This window comes from Hirundo rustica, chromosome 8 (genome assembly GCF_015227805.2).
Source record: "Hirundo rustica isolate bHirRus1 chromosome 8, bHirRus1.pri.v3, whole genome shotgun sequence".
NCBI lineage: Eukaryota > Metazoa > Chordata > Aves > Passeriformes > Hirundinidae > Hirundo > Hirundo rustica.
The window spans coordinates 1,260,417-1,276,296 of NC_053457.1; the positions used below are offsets into that span (position 1 = coordinate 1,260,417).

At 39.4% G+C, this 15,880-nt stretch overlaps 1 protein-coding gene across 6 annotated transcripts in view; it reads right to left on the reverse strand.

The window, feature by feature from the left end:
• Positions 1-15,880, reverse strand: part of CTNNA3 (catenin alpha 3) — a 444,137-nt gene that overhangs the window by 370,435 nt on the left and 57,822 nt on the right. The window contains exon 1 of one of the 6 annotated variants that reach the window (XM_058421605.1): positions 857-952. The exons of the other annotated variants lie outside the window; for them this stretch is intronic. Coding sequence (XP_058277588.1) covers positions 857-889 — 33 coding nt within the window. The 5' untranslated portion in view covers positions 890-952. Of the gene's footprint in view, positions 1-856; positions 953-15,880 lie in introns of those variants that run through there. 6 annotated transcript variants of the gene reach the window in all.

Sequence of the window (15,880 nt, forward strand, 5' to 3'; positions counted from 1 at the left end):
CCCCAGCTGTCACGTCTATTTTAAATGCAAGAGATCCCTTCCAACCCAAAACTGTTCTGTGATTCAAAGATTCTGTGATCATTAGCTGAGAACCTGCTCTTGGAGAAATGCTGAAAATACAATGAAGAGAATTTATGCAGATTTAGAAATATACTTCCATAAAATGCCACTAAAAGAACGCTGCTCTGATTCTCAACCTAAACTACTTTCCTAAAAAAAGCCCACTTTGAGTACAAAAGTAAAGTGGAAGTATCATTATCTAAACTCCTCAATTTATTTTATCTAGAGAAAACTCAGCTTTCCGCCCTCACATCTTCAATGGCTATCCCCAACAAAAGAAGACAATTACGGCTTCAAGGAGAGGCACGTTCACCCTACAGAGAACATACAAATACCCTACAGAGCAGAGGTGCAGCAAAACCCTGTCCAACTACTCCAACAGTGAGAGATCAGACAAACACCTCATGTAGTTACTGGGATGGCTGAAACATCTCTGCCTAAAGCACAGACCCAGAAAGCTTCAATCGCTGCAGGGAAGCACAAGATCTGGATGTCTCAAGGTCACACAGAAGCGGTGGCTCTAAAATTTGTTCCAGTAGTACTGATTTATTAAGGCCCCGGAGGGGCCTAACCAAAATCACAGTAAATTTCATATATATTCTCTTCTGGCTACTGTTTCAGGAAACAAAAAATCCGGGAGAACAAGAACAGTTTAATGTGTGTGGTAAGAAACAATGACCACTTAGAACAGGAACCATAAATTACTATAACTAGAGAAGTTACCAAACACATTCAGTTTTACCTGAGTAAAACTTAACAAGTAAAGGAAATATTTATTCATATGTTTCAAACATACCTGTAGATAACATCTGTGGATTACTTCTGACATTTTATGCGCTGTTCCAAAAGCTTTGGGTTACAACACCTGAAGGAATTTTTAGATCTGACTTTGTGATGGAAAAGGCAGGTATTGACAGAGTAGAGCTACATTATTTTCACCTGATTGTTTCTTCTTTAATTGGGTATGATGAAGTAGAATCTGCAGCAGTTTGTCTGCTCTCCCACGTCTGCTGTTACCTATTTTCAGACATGAAGTTACTCTAGACAGGCACCAAACAATCTTCTGCAGGAAGATTATTCAGTAATTCTCTTTCATTTGTAAGTGAGCACTCATTTTGCCTCCACACCACTCCCAGGAGAGTGGCAGATGGACAAGGTCACAACTACTCATTGCTGCCTTATCCTCCCCAATCAAAGTGAGAAGTGATTCTGGTGTGAGAAGCACTAACAGATACCTGAGCAGCAGGTCAGGATCAGGCAGCAGCGATGAAGATTGTGTGTGATGGAGTATTAAAGAGAATTGCTGCAATATCTGCAGTCTTGGATGGCCAGAAATACTCAGGTAATGGAAGAAGTAGGATGTAAGGGATAAAAAACTCTGTCCCAACTGATTGTTTCTCCACATTGCAGGTCCCAAGCTGGCACAGCTACACAGCAACTGACTTGCAGAATAGTATCTTTTCAGTGCCAAAGAGAGCTAAAGCTGAAACTTGAATGTGATCTTTTGTCTAAACCAGAAATGGTTAGTTGATCTTGGATTTTACTCTACAGAAGGAAACAACCCCTCATATCCAAAATATAAATTCAGTTCACAAGGCTCACCATCAGTCAAAACTTACTGCATTTTACTGCAGCTTTAACATTGCTAATGAAGTTTCTGCTGATTTCACTAACAAGCCAGAAACTAAAGAACCATGTAAAATCAAAGCTTTTGATTTTACAGCCTGCAGGCTGTTTTAAATTTGCATCTATTTGAAACATCCAGATTCCTTGCCGTAATTTTTCAGTAATTGCAAGTAGGCCAGCACATCAAAAGTAGGCGGACCAGCTACACGACGTGTCGATGTCAGCATCCAGCACTGCTGCTCTGCACAAGAAAGGGCTGCACAACAGGTCTGTCTCTAAGGATGAAAAATCATCTTATTGCAAACCTGTGCAGCAAAGCATTGCAATTAGCACCGTGGATAACTCCTTATAACAGTTATCTCCACGCAGGTATCACTCAGCACTGCTTTTTAAAAGCCACTTCAAGAAAAAAATTCCACCTTCCACAGCACAGCTGTAAGTTCTGTAAGTATGTTTTTACCAAATGTTCTTCTCCTACCACTGATTTTTTTGCTCATTACTTCATCACCCTTTCAGTTCTGTGGAAAGGGGAGGGAAAAAAAGAGGTTTTGCTCCTTCTGCACCTCCTGCCCTCTGCTCCTTAGCTTTGCACAGACATGGTCTACAACAGCAAAGCTGTGAAGGATGTGATTTAGGAATCAGCTGGAATACCTGTCTGAGGTTAAAAAGGTACCCAGATGATAGGCTCATTCTGGGCTTCAGCAGTTTCAAAAAACAAACAAACATTACCAAGAGTGTCCACATTTCTGAGTAGTAAAGATAAATAATGAGCCCTTTTTTAGCCTTAGGGAATTTTTTTTTAAAAGGGAAACTGTATTTGCTGGTCTGCAGCAGCTGCTGCGATAAAAACACCAGCATTACGTGAATCAGTCAAGCGCAAAAAATTGGAGCAGGCAATTCTTTAAAGAAGTAATCTTAAAATTATGCCTGAATGTGGATGTTATGGTTCCTTAAGAATTCAGGGATTGGTTAAAATCGTATCAGAAAGAGTAATACAGACGCGCAAGGTATGTACTGTCTGCCATTTTAAAAAGAAACTTTCATCCTAAAAGCACCAAAGCACATATCAAGACTCTATACTTGCGTGTTAGACACACTCAAAGCTAACTTTTAACAATCTCACAGAGTAGGTTAAATTTCCCCATAACTTTATGAATAAAGAGACTAGACAGTGGTTTCTTTCTGCCTTCAAAATAGGTTCACCTTTGAGAATAGGTCATCCATGGAAAATTTTAGCCTTAAGGATGAATATTTTGAAAGCTCTGAGCATATAAAATAGAATGCCAGAAGAAAAATAGTGTTTCAACACAAATCACAGATTGGCATTTTGAACCAGCAAGCTTTGAAGGAGAAATAACTTCTAGTGCCACTGCAATTTTCTCTTTCCTTGCTAAAAATAGTGACTAAAAATAAATTCTCTTGAAAAGCTACTCATTTTGGAAAATACAATATTTTTGTTTAAATAATTTTATCAAGGACATATTAATTCCCCTCTTACAGATAAACTGCATGCAATAAGGAAAAATATGTACAGTTATTCCTGAATTTATTTATAGAACTAATATTAATAGCCTGTAGGTAGCTTTTTCCCCCAATAGAGAATTATAATGAGTTACACCTTTGCCTGTTTTGTACTTTCTTTTAACAAAACCCAGCAAAAAATGATAGAAAAGTAAAAAATATCAAAAAGTATGAGAGAAAATCTTTCTCTCATACTTTCCATTCTAAAGATTCTAGCCTAAAAGCTCACTCTGTATGAGGAAATAAACTGAAAAAACTAGAGTATAATTTATCTATTTAGTTAAAACCTTTTTATACTGTTTCAGGATTACTGTCTCCCGTTCCAATGTTGCAATTAAATGAACCAAAATCTTCCAACCAAGACTAATTAAAGCTTACTTTCTCAACTACGAAGTCAGTATACACAGTAACCTATGTGCATTTTCCTCTATTTTCCTTAAATATATTTTTAATGTCACTGCTGGTGATAAATGAAACAAAAGCACAATATATACATCAAAACAAAAAACATGGTAAAAACTCTTTCTGCTCAGACCCTGTCAGGAATGACCTGCAGGAAGAGAAGATCAAAAATAAAGGTGAAATATGTTTCATTTCAATATGCATTTTAAATAATCCATATGTTCCACTGTTTGCACTGAGAAGTGTTAACCCACTCAGTCCTTATAAAAATTTATATGTAATTAAACACATGGATAAATTTTATCAAACACGGGTCTTTATCTTGTATCTTCAAAAACAGTTTCAGACATAAGCCAGAGTTCAGTGCTGAGTGCAGCCTCTGCTGCAGCCACCATGCCCTGGCTGCAGGGAACACCACTATTTCTAAAAAACACCCCTAAAAAACACCCCTATTTCTAAAAATTTCTTTTCCTTATGAGTCTCCTTGCAAGAAGAGTTCTGTCAGAGACAGCCTTCAATTTCAGAACTGGACTCGCTGCCAATCACCAAAATTGCACCTTCTGGAATTCCTCTGAACCCAAAGGCTTTTCAGAGCCCTTTGCAGAAGAGGAGGAAGGAAAAGAGAAAGAACCAACACCTCTGTGCGAGTTGTTCTCCTCAGGATATTCACAGTACGGTTACAGGTACCAAAACATAGAAGTCTGGTGGGTTTTGGGTTTTCTGCTTACTGACTCATTATTCATTGGCTTTATAATGATCTGTAATTCCTGTAGATTAAATATCTACAGGATATTTGTATCTATCTGTAATTCCTGTGGTCTGTTGCACTCTGGTGCAATTTATTACTGTGTGAACATCCAAAGGACCAAGTTCCAACCAAATGCCAGTTTTAAGACTAGAGATTATTTTGGTGAATTTTCTACTTCTGCAGCAAGAATATTCAATGCAGAAGCCATAAACAAATGTACACCTGTACTGTTCCATTGTTATTAAATAATTTTTCAAAGAACCAGACTGTATGATTTACCTCCCATCCAGAGTAGCTTGACAATTCAGATCAAAGTGGCATCCTGTGGTAAAACCCCACAAATGCGCTAAAGAACATCAGGTACTTGTCACAGTTTACGAACTTAAAAAAAAAAAACCCACCAAACAAAAACCAAGCACTACACACTATGAACTAGTGCTATAATCATTTGCTTTAAGAATAAAAAATGCTAACAATATCAGTGCACTTCTATCACTTGCAACCCTACATCCTTTCATTTGTTAGAAGTAAGTCTAGTATATCTAGCAGCTGTTGTAAGCTCCATTTAATCCATCTAACCAAGTGTCAATCCGGGGTTCTGTTTGTCTGACTAAATACAGAAATGCACAATATCTCCCTGTTTCTTACAATGGAAGATAACAGTTAAAAAGAATTTTCTCAATTGTCACTCTGTGCATGCATGTGTACTGACAGCAGTAGTTTCCTGCTAAACTTACTGATCGTACCGGTGTTCTTTGGGACTGTATCATTAAGGTACTTTGATGGATCTTTTGAGGCAGAGTCACTGGAAGGACTTTGCAGCAGGGTTCAGCTGTCAAGTGACAGGTACCTGGGGGTAAGAGGCAGACTATTTTGTTCATTTGTCACTTGCTGGACATTAATAGAGGAGGAAAATGCTTTGGGCACAGCGCATACAAGGCAAGGGATGCAAGAGTATCGTCTGTGTCACTATTCCTTGTTGCAAGAAGTATCATGGAAGAAGAAATACCATTTTGCAGTGCATTTCAAAAACCTCTTTCTTGTCCTATCTCCTAGAAATAATTTGGAAATTTTTCTGTTTCCTTCTATTGTTAATCTTTATGTAAAGAATTAGGATGTTTTAAACAAAAATACTGTTGAAAATGAAGGTCCAAAATGCTTTGTGTTCTAATAAAACAGGTCTCAAGCTGTGTTGTAAACCTGACTTCCACAAATTGTTGCTACCATTGGAAGGGTTAGCTAGACTTGTTTTCATCTTAGAGACTAATTATCTTTTTGATCAATCAACATAGTTGTTAGCATTTACTTTTTATTACTGTGATTTTATTATTTATCATGTATTTAAGAACCACAATCTCCATTCTTTCTGTTCCCCTTTGTTTCAAAGCAGATGCATCAAGACAGATCATCAAGGGACCTGATAATCCAGAAGTCCACATAAATCCATATCTGCTTCCAATGCATAAAATAAAAAAAAATCAAGAGCACTTAAGACCACAGCACCCCTGTGAATGCCAGGAAGGACTTAGGAAGGAATCTTGTTTTGAACAGCTGACTGTGGCCTTGTTCAGTAAGTGGCTGAACTGTGTTGAACAGAACTTTCAAACTTGCTGCAGCTGATTGACATTTCCTTGACAACAAGCATCAAAATGCAGCAATTCTACCTGGTCAAAACTCTTCCCTTCTCCTCCCCTGCCTTTTTTTTCTCCTTTTCTAAAAATTTTCTCAGAGACTAACTTAACAGAATTAAAATAATGTTGTGCAAGCTACTTTCAATGCAAACACACATTTAAAAACAGAATTATTTTTCAGGTTTTTTCAAGGTAAGAACAAGTCAAACTTCTAGAGAGCTCCTGCATCACTCCATGCATGTGAATCTTGTTACATATTTAAACAGCTTTACTGGATGATGGCCATGAAGACTGACGCTTTAAGTCTCTGTACACAGTGTCTCATTTGACTCAACAGGATATTTATCCACTAAAAAGCTGCAGAACCAAAGCCATATGGCCTTTTGGCTTGAATTACAGAATCATAAGAATTTTTACTCTCCTAAGGGTGAATTAACATAGTCATGGAATATGACCCTAAGGAAATATTTGTGCCCAAAAGCGCAAGCTGACTCTAAAAGCACAAAGCCAGTTCCTTCAAAAGCATTCCTGAAGTAAAGCGCTGGCCTTCAGTCTAATAGTAAAAACTGTTAAGAAGGGTTAAATAATTTACAATATCAATATATAACATACTTATACCGGTTTGGTTTGTGTTCGTTATCACAGAATCACAGAATGTCCCATGTGGGAAGGGACCCACAAGGACCATCAAACTCCAAGTCAACACCAACAAATTTGGACAGGGACATGAAAAGAACCTCTTGCTTCAAGTAGCCAGTTTGGAGGTCAGCTGCTCCATGATGCTGAGATGGCTTAGCATGGGACTCCAAGCACACTCCAAGCACACACTGCTTGTGTAAGCAGCGCTCTAATTAGCAAACCATTAAGAGCCCACAGGCTTCACAGACAGAGAGAAATGGAAGTAACAGCTCATGTTTCTAAGCTGGTGATCTTACATCTGTCATAAATAAGTCTAAATCATTTATAACCCCACTAATATTCAACTTTATAAAAGCCCCGCATCTCACTACTACACCAGCCTTCCCCAGTGCACTGTAACTCAGTGCTAATATGACTGTCCTGTTACAACAGTGTGGTTCTTCCAGTTTTCATCACTGAATTTCTTAGAATGAAGATGAATGTTGACTAGTGTAAATCTCCTGCTGCTCTGTACACCTGCAGACTGCCTTATGCAGCTCCCCTATTGCCCAGAGCATCTGCTCATATTTTACCTTCAAAAGTACTGCTTTTTCACATTTTGATTTCTCTTACAACTCCTTAATAAAATCTTTGTAGAGTCAAATGATAAAAAATTGTAAGCCCAGCAATTTTTTTTTCAATGGTAGATTTTGTAGTACCTGAAAAACTGCTCCACTTCCTCCACTTGAAACACTGGGGTTTTGTTTATTAATATAGTTTAATGCAATTAGGGGCCACTGAAACAACTTATTTCCCAGATGGAGAGGACATAATCTGAAAATACAGCACACATACCATCTAAGCTTTATTGTGACACTATCTTCTAATTCCTTTCTGAATTTCTTACAACAGCACCATCCATATAATTAAATTCCCAAGAACATATAAACCATTAAAATATGATTACAAGAATTTGTAACGTGCTAAATAGTCACAGTAAATTCTGTTGAGCTTTACCAGTATTGCAAACAAATACAAGTCATAAAAAGGTTACTTGAACCAAGTTTATCTTATTCAAATTATTCCAGACAAAAAAAAAATTCTTTCCAGATAGAAATGCATCTGTAACAGCATTCTATCTTCAATAAAGCTGACATCTGGCTTAGGGGTTTGCTATGAAAATTAAGTATTTTCTAACTATTCACAGTGAAGAAAGACCCAAATCTTAGGGATAAAGCCCTACAGGCAAACAGTTAAGATACTGTGTGCCACAAGGCAAATAGATGAAAAATTAAAGCAACAGTTTATGCAATTATGCATTTATGCAATATCATTAAATCTAATCATGACTATGCATAGTATTTGACAACAAGTTACCATAACATAATGCTTTTGTAGATTTGGGGAGGGGATGTGTGTGCTGGTTTTCAAGAGCGACACCCAATATATGCAACGAGCTTTCAAACACCAGGCTGTGCAGGAAATTTAACCAGGTTTACTGTTCCCTGTTGTACTTCCAACCCTTGCACTTCACCAGCGTTACAACAGCTAAGGTGAAACAGGCAGGAAAGATTGTTAAGGGGTACAATGGCAAAATGGGGAGTGCCCAGCCTGGTCCGGCAGCCTCCTCAGACCCTCCAGAAACACTGGTGCTCACACACACCAAGTACCAGCAGAGCAGTCCTCGGGACTCACTCACACAGCTCCACCTCAGCATTACCAACGCTCAGATCGACAGAATCAGACACGAGAAGCAAACACAAGAGTGACAATTTCACCATAAGGACGACTGACAAAGATGGGGGGCGGCTTCCCTAGGCCACCTGATTCTAAGTATGAGCATTCTGCTCATAGAAGCAAACCATTCCTAGACTGGAATCCTTAGATTAGAAGTCTTAACTTGGTCCAGTTACATAATTATGTATCCTTTTTTTAATAGTTTGCACTTGAAGAGACCTTTCTATGGGATCAGAATTATTCAATACCACAAGAACAAATCTAATAGGAAATGTACACGACAGGCAGTGTAAGACAAAACAGAAAAGGTATGCATTTCTTTGCGTTCTCTGTCTTTAAATACAGAATTAACAGCATGTACATCACACAGCATCTGTCTCACAAAAAGAAGTAATTGTAAAAATGTACCCAACAGTGTCATTTCACTAAGCCGCTGTCCAGCAGTTTATGGAGTACAAAGCTTACAGAAAACAAGTGAGATGACTACTAGAACAGTCCCAAAGTCCTGTTCATAAACCACACTTAAAATTTCTAATTTCTTCCTTAGAAACTGCTCCAAAATAAGAACAGTGAATGATTCCCTGTAGCAGGGAGATTATTGCCATTCACTCTTCCATTACAGTGCAGCAGCCACATTTGTCTGTTCCTGTCATGACAGCATTGCACTGAATGGGCATGATATGAAAATACAATTTTACATTTTCTATTACAAAAATAACTTTCCCACTGTGCCACGCAGAAATTGGCATCAATGTCTAAATGAATTACAGCATACAGGTAAAACCTGTCAATTAAAAAACTTCTCCAAGTCACTACCCACCATCTACAGAAAGATTTAATAGTGGAGGTGGCAGAAATTCTGTCTTGTGACAACTCCATTATTTCCACAAGGTATTTATTAGCGCAGTGTGAACAGATCTACAACTACATAGCCTGGAGTTCTACAGTTCTTTCAAACTATCCTAATCTACTCTATATTCAAAAAACCCATGGATTAGACATACTGGAAAATAATTCACCTTCCAAGACAACTAAAAAACAATTGTTAAATATGATTAAAGCCTTTTCCACTCAAAACCACCACATGCTGGACTGACAACTGATTCTGCCAAACTACTAAATTTTAAGTTATTTGGTCTGCCACTGTTGCACATTACAAAAAGAAAGCAGTGTACAGGAGAAAGTTTCTTCAGGTGCAAAAAACCACAAAAAGCAGCTTTATATTTTAACAAGGCCTTTAACAAGCCCTGAACCATACACACATACAGAAAACAGCACGTATAAAGTCTATGCACTGTGCTTTATTTAAAAGCATCTTGCACAGGAGAGATGTGCAGTAAGACAGAGTCAAGGCCTGCACAGCACTGCAAGGTAGCAGAACGTGACACAACAGGCATCAAATGAAAAAGAAAGCTACAGGCTAGACAAAAGCTAATTCTTTTTCCCTGGAAGGACACCCCAACAGAGGAGCAGGTTGCCCAGAGGGGCTGAACAATCTGATCCTCAGAAAATTTCAAGGCACGCCTGGATAAAGCCCTGAGTAACCTCATCTGACCCCTGAGCTGATCCAAGCTGAGCAGGAGGTTGTACCAGGAACCTCAGGAGGTCTCTTCCAAACAAAATTATTCTGTAATTCTCTAACTACAAAGGGAAAGCAGAGGAACTGATAGTCATAAATAAATCATTGCGACATTTTTGTGACATATAAAATAATACTGCAGCAAAATTATTATGCAAGGGGATAAAGTCTATATGAAGGTCCATAAACCATTCTTATAGTATCCATAAACACAGTAAAATTTATGTGCGTGGTAAAAAGTCTAAGTTAAAACTTTTATAAGATTTTACTAGTTACATTTTATTAGCATTACTTCTTTCCAAAAAAGAGGATTAAGTATTACAATTAAGTACATCCTGCTAAGAGGCAACTATGCATTTTATTATTTAAGTGATGGACATGCTTCAGCTTTTAACTTTGATTTTCTAACTAAATAAATTTTCTATATGCCAGAGAATTTTACAGAACAATTCCCACCAGTGCTAGCACTGCCTCTACAGAACCACCATTATTAATCTCAAAGGAAGCTCTAAGTCAAACTACATTCTTTGACTAGAGCACTTTTCATTTTGCTTCCTGTGTCCATCACTCTCATTTAACTATCAGAACAGCAAACGTGCTGCAATAACCAGAAACCTTGTTTAATTTAAGGCTAACCTCAATTCACCTAGACCTACCAGAAGACGGGTATTTTGCTGTATGATTTTTGTGGTTTGGACTTTTTGTTTTGATTCTGGTTTTGTTTTATTAAATGGTGCGAGATGTGCTGTGTTTTTATACCTGACTACACAGAACATGGGGCAGTTCCACCCCCAAGGCAGCTTTTTGAGAGCACACAGTCACGTTCACACATAGATTTCCTACATCTGTCAAATCTGTATCAGAAAAGTCTGGAAACAACAAGATCTTGGCACAGCACTTCAGTTTCACAGGACACATGCATAATACAATATCCATAAAGGAAATAAAAAAGAATAATCTATATGGATGAGACTAAATGGATATTTGGGAAAGTATCCTTGAAGGATGGAACAACTCTTAAAGGCCCAATAAGAAAGACCAATGTTTTAGCAGGGTGTGTCAGAATACAACAATAGGTAATGGTTTTAAACTAAAAAGGGCTAAATTTAAGAGTAGATAAAAGGATGACATTTTGTACAAAGAGGGTGAAACACCAGCACAGGTTGCCCAGAGAGGCAGCAGACAGCAATCCCTGGGAACATTCATGTTAAGCTTGGCGGGGGCTCTGAGCAGCCTGATGTAGCTGAAGATGTCCCTGCTCACTGCAGGGGAGCTGGCCTAGATGGCCTTCACAGATCCCCTGTGTCACCCTGGTTTTTGTAAGTTTTTTAAAGCGTTTTGATTGTTCATAAAATGGAGTCAGACTTTTTAGCTACTGTACAATATTAGGAGCAGTTTCTGCCTTTTCTCACACATGTAACATAAACAAATCCTTTGTTTTTCATTCTCTGTCCTTTGTGTATTTCTAACCTGAAAACAATTGTAACTGACAGTTGGTCTGGCCATTCGGCTGGGAGGTGAAAACTCCAGAAGCCAATCCACAGCCAGACCCACAAATGTATAAAAAGTAAGAAATAAACAGGCAGAGGGGCTCTTGGCCTTGGCTCAGCCTTGGGCTCTCTCGGAGGAACAACTCTGCCCTGCGAAATCTCTCGTCTCCGTGTGATTGCTTTGTGTATCCCGATCACACCCTCCAAGCCAAAGCCGTCAGTGATCCCCTGCCCGTACCTCTCACACGGGAACAGGACCAGGTCAATTCAATCACAGCTGCCTCCAACAGTGATGAATGCACCAGGATCAGGCTGTTCTGTTGGGGTTTGAGTATCTGCTGCTGTAGAACTTGGGCAATCAGTGACTGAGGCTGGAGGAGCAGGCATGTGAGCACCCACGGCACACTGCCTGAGCAGCACCACACACTGCACAGCTCTCTGGGGGATTGGTAGCCTCAGCTCTGCCCCCTCCCCGAGCCCTGCTTCCCACAGGCAGTGAGGGGTGCCAGCGCTCAGGGGAAAGGTGACAACTCCCTGCAGAAATGCTTGAAGTGCCATCTCTAAAAACATTTTTTAGAATCTCTTTCTTAGTAACACCCCTTGCAAGACTCCTGTAGGATGGGTTAAGGCTTATCTCTACTTCCAAAGACAAATACTTTAAGAGCTGCTTTACTGACACTACTAAAAGCAGTGAAGAAATGAGTTACTAAAGGCACTGAACAAAGGATACAGAGAGAATTTATTCATGTTACTTTGAATTATCCTAAAATACCTCTGCATCTTCTTTGGAGGACTTAAGTATTGTTCACATCTTTTTTTACATTATTACTGTCTATATTTTATTTTCAAAATTGTTTTCTTTTCTCCCTCCCTTGATAACGGTTTTAATTTTGTAACTATGTCAGAAGCATCTATCATTTGTCCCCTAAACTATTAGGATGAGAGCATATTGCCTTTCTAGACTATCCTTACTACTGACAATAAGTGATGGAAAAAGATTAGGTAAGATTCACGCAGCAAGCAGGCACCGGTACATACACTTCTTTAAATTCATCTTCATTTGTTCTAACCTTTTCAAGATTCTTAATGGCTTCTCAGCTAGCTCTTTGCAATTCAAATGGACCCTTTTCCAAAGCAAATAAAAACTTCCCATTTCATTTTCACTAAGTCAAGAAGGTGGCCAAGGCCAGGACCAAGAGCTCTTTAGCATGCCTTCAGTTATTGTTCTCACTGGCTCCCTTCCCTGACAGCCCAGGTTCAACTCTCTTCACACCACCGCAGGAAATACACCCACTCTTCCATGAGGAAATGCAGTCCACTTCTCCCACAGACACTCCCGGCGAGCCCACAGGGGAAAGGCTCAAGTGGAGAAGGACACTTGGCTATCATTATACTTGTGTTTAAAAACTATAACCTATCTGTAAAATTGGGGGGACAGGAAATAGAGAAGAAATATTACTTTTCATATTGTCTCTGTACCCATCCTCCCTTATCCCTCTATTAATTAAGCAATGAAACATCATCAGCATCTCCAAGATTCTGGTCTGCAAGCAGATTTTAGTTACAAGGAATTTAGCTCTCCATTTAGGTTCAGAACCTTGATGTACAAAGTACTGCTCTAAGACTGCTGCCTTTTGGTGAAAATGTCACTTTTGCCAGGAATTTTACCCAGAGACCAGGCAAATGTGCTATTTGTCTACGAATTAATAATCAGTAAGAAATTTTAATGTGAGGCTGCATAATCTTTTCAGGTCCTGAAACAATTTATTGACCTGTAGGAACATAGCAGAAGAGGCGAAATGCTGCAGTATTTTCCTAAGATAATCAAGACGACTTCAGACCCATCTTCTGCAGGAACTGCTCAGACGCCTCCTTCCAAGCTCCCAGAAACAAAAGAGGGAATCATCACTAGGAGATCATGGCCTCCAGTTGTCTTTACCCAAAAAGATACGTAACTGTACTCTTTGACTATGTGGTCTCTCAACCTTTTCCTCGATAGTGAATCCAGTGCTGAATTTCCTAACTGTAGATAATGTAAGTTGATAAATGCACTTTTTGGTTTTTTGCAACCATTTGTGATCTAGCTAAAATAAACTGTCCTGTGGTGCAGCTTGTACTTCTCTCTCCCACAACTCAAAAAGGATCATCTTTCATCCAGTGCTAACCAACCAAGTTACAGCTAAAATTAATATAATTGTTGTTTCACCTATAAATCTTGACTGAAGTAAGATTTTATTAGATACTATCTTATGCTTACAAAGGTAGATCCATGGTTAAATTAATGCAGAAAAAAACCCAAACATTCTTACTCAAGGAAATAAATTAATTTAAATTGGACATAGGAAAGCTTTCACTGTCCCACCACTAGCAGAATTTAGTTATGAGCTATAAAAGCCCTGTTACAAGTGTCAAAATCTTAACTTCAAAGAAAGTTTTGTTCCATAATAACCATGTATAAAGGCCCAACTTTTCTAAATCACATGAAGGCAAACTTCAATATAGATCAGTTGAGTAATAGCCACTGATAGCTGGAAAGTAACCAGCTGTAGCACCCTCAAACCATGAAGAACTTACACTACAGACTCATGTTCTAAAAGTAGCTAGGTAGCAAATAAAGGGAAATATTAGAGCCTGGTGAGCCCTATCAAGCAAGGCCAAGGTCTGACTGCTCTCCCAAGTCCCTGATGATAAAAGGAGACAGTGATGACAGGCCTATATATGACCATCAGACGCATTTGGGCTGGGCTGTGGCAATGACCTGGAATTCTAAAGGGATGGAAAGGAGGAAGTCAAGGTCAGGAAGGCCAAAATTAGGTTGGGGCAGTTCTCTCTGTCATGCCCCACCCTCTGTCCTCTTCCTGCATGCACAATGTCCTTGTGACCTGTCTGTCCACACAGGCACAACTCTTCCTGGTGATCCTTCAAACCCTGCATAAACACCTCCCCGACAGCAAGGTGTTTTGTGCATGGACAGACAGGAAAACAGGAGACAGCATCTGTGGGGGTGGGATTGTTGTGTTTGTTTGAATCTAGTGTGATAAGCACTTTTCTGAGAGCAAAATGAATGAGTCAATACCTTTAGAATGCAACAACAGAAACGAGGTGTGGATGACAGATGACAAAATCTTGGAGGAAGAAGACGACAAAGTAACCAAAAAGTGATGTGGAGCGACTGGATAAGAAATTTAAGTGCCAAATGACTCGAGTGAGTTTTAGAGGGAAACTGCACATGCAATTATGCAAATTCAAAATACAGAATGCAACTTGATGCATGATGTGCAGCACAAAGGGCAGGGATGCGTACAGAAGAGACAATACAAAAAGAAGGACTAAGGCTGTCTTGGGTTATGTAACCTAAAAATGTGTACTCTATTTCATCTGTTGAAAGCTGTTTTTTTGGGAGATGTTTTATCCTTCTCTCACCCTTCCAGGAGGGAGGGAGGTGGATGCCTTCTGATACTGGCCCAGCCATTAAAACCAGGTGGGTCCGTGTTTCTTACCTCTTTCACCACCCCTCCATCCTCCTGGGGGACGTCTTCTGATAATGGGCCATTAGGGCCCACCAATGACATGACACATTCCATCATCCCATTGTGAGATGCCCCACCCAGTGGGGGAGGAGCCAGCTGTTCCTAGCTAGATAAAAACTGGGACTGAACAACACAAGGGATCTGGTTTTTCCACTGGATGCCTGGAGGAAGACCAGACCCATCTCGCCGCCACTGGACTTTCTACAGGACCATCTCTACTTCACAGAACCACATCTGTTACTCCAGGAGGACTTATTTGGACTGCTTCCAATACCCTGACCACCAAGGTGCCAGGTCATGTCCCTGACTATGTCAAGGTTTTTTTCAGGATTTTTTTTTTTGCTTGCTTGTTTGGTTTTTTGGTACTACTACATTTATATTTTCTTTTTTTAATATTCCTAGTAAAGATCTGTTACCTCTATTGTCACCCTGTTTTTTCTGAGTTTCCTTAAAGCCTTCTGATTGTTCATAAGATGGAGTCAGTCTCTTTAGCTCCTGTACAATATTAGGAGAAGTCCTCCCTTTTTTCTCACACCTATAACATAAACAAATCCTTTGTTTTTCATTCCCTGTCCTTTGTTTGCATATTTCTAACTTGAAAACAATTGTAACTGACAGCTGGTCTGGCCATTCGACTGGGAGGTGATAACCCCAGAAGCCAATCCACAACCAGAACCAAAAATGTATAAAAAGTAAGATAAACAGGCAGAAGGGCTCTCGGCCTTGTCTCGGCCTTGGGCTCTCTCGGAGGAACAACTCTGCCCTGCAAATCTCTTGTCTCCGTGTGACTCCTTTGCGTGCCATGATCACACCTCTATTCCCGTATCTTTGCCTGAAAGCCCCTAATTGCAAAATTATAACAATTTGGAGAGAAGGGGGTTTACATTCTCCATTCCAAGGGAGGCTCTAGCTTTCCCTGGCAGACAACTGTCTTTCAA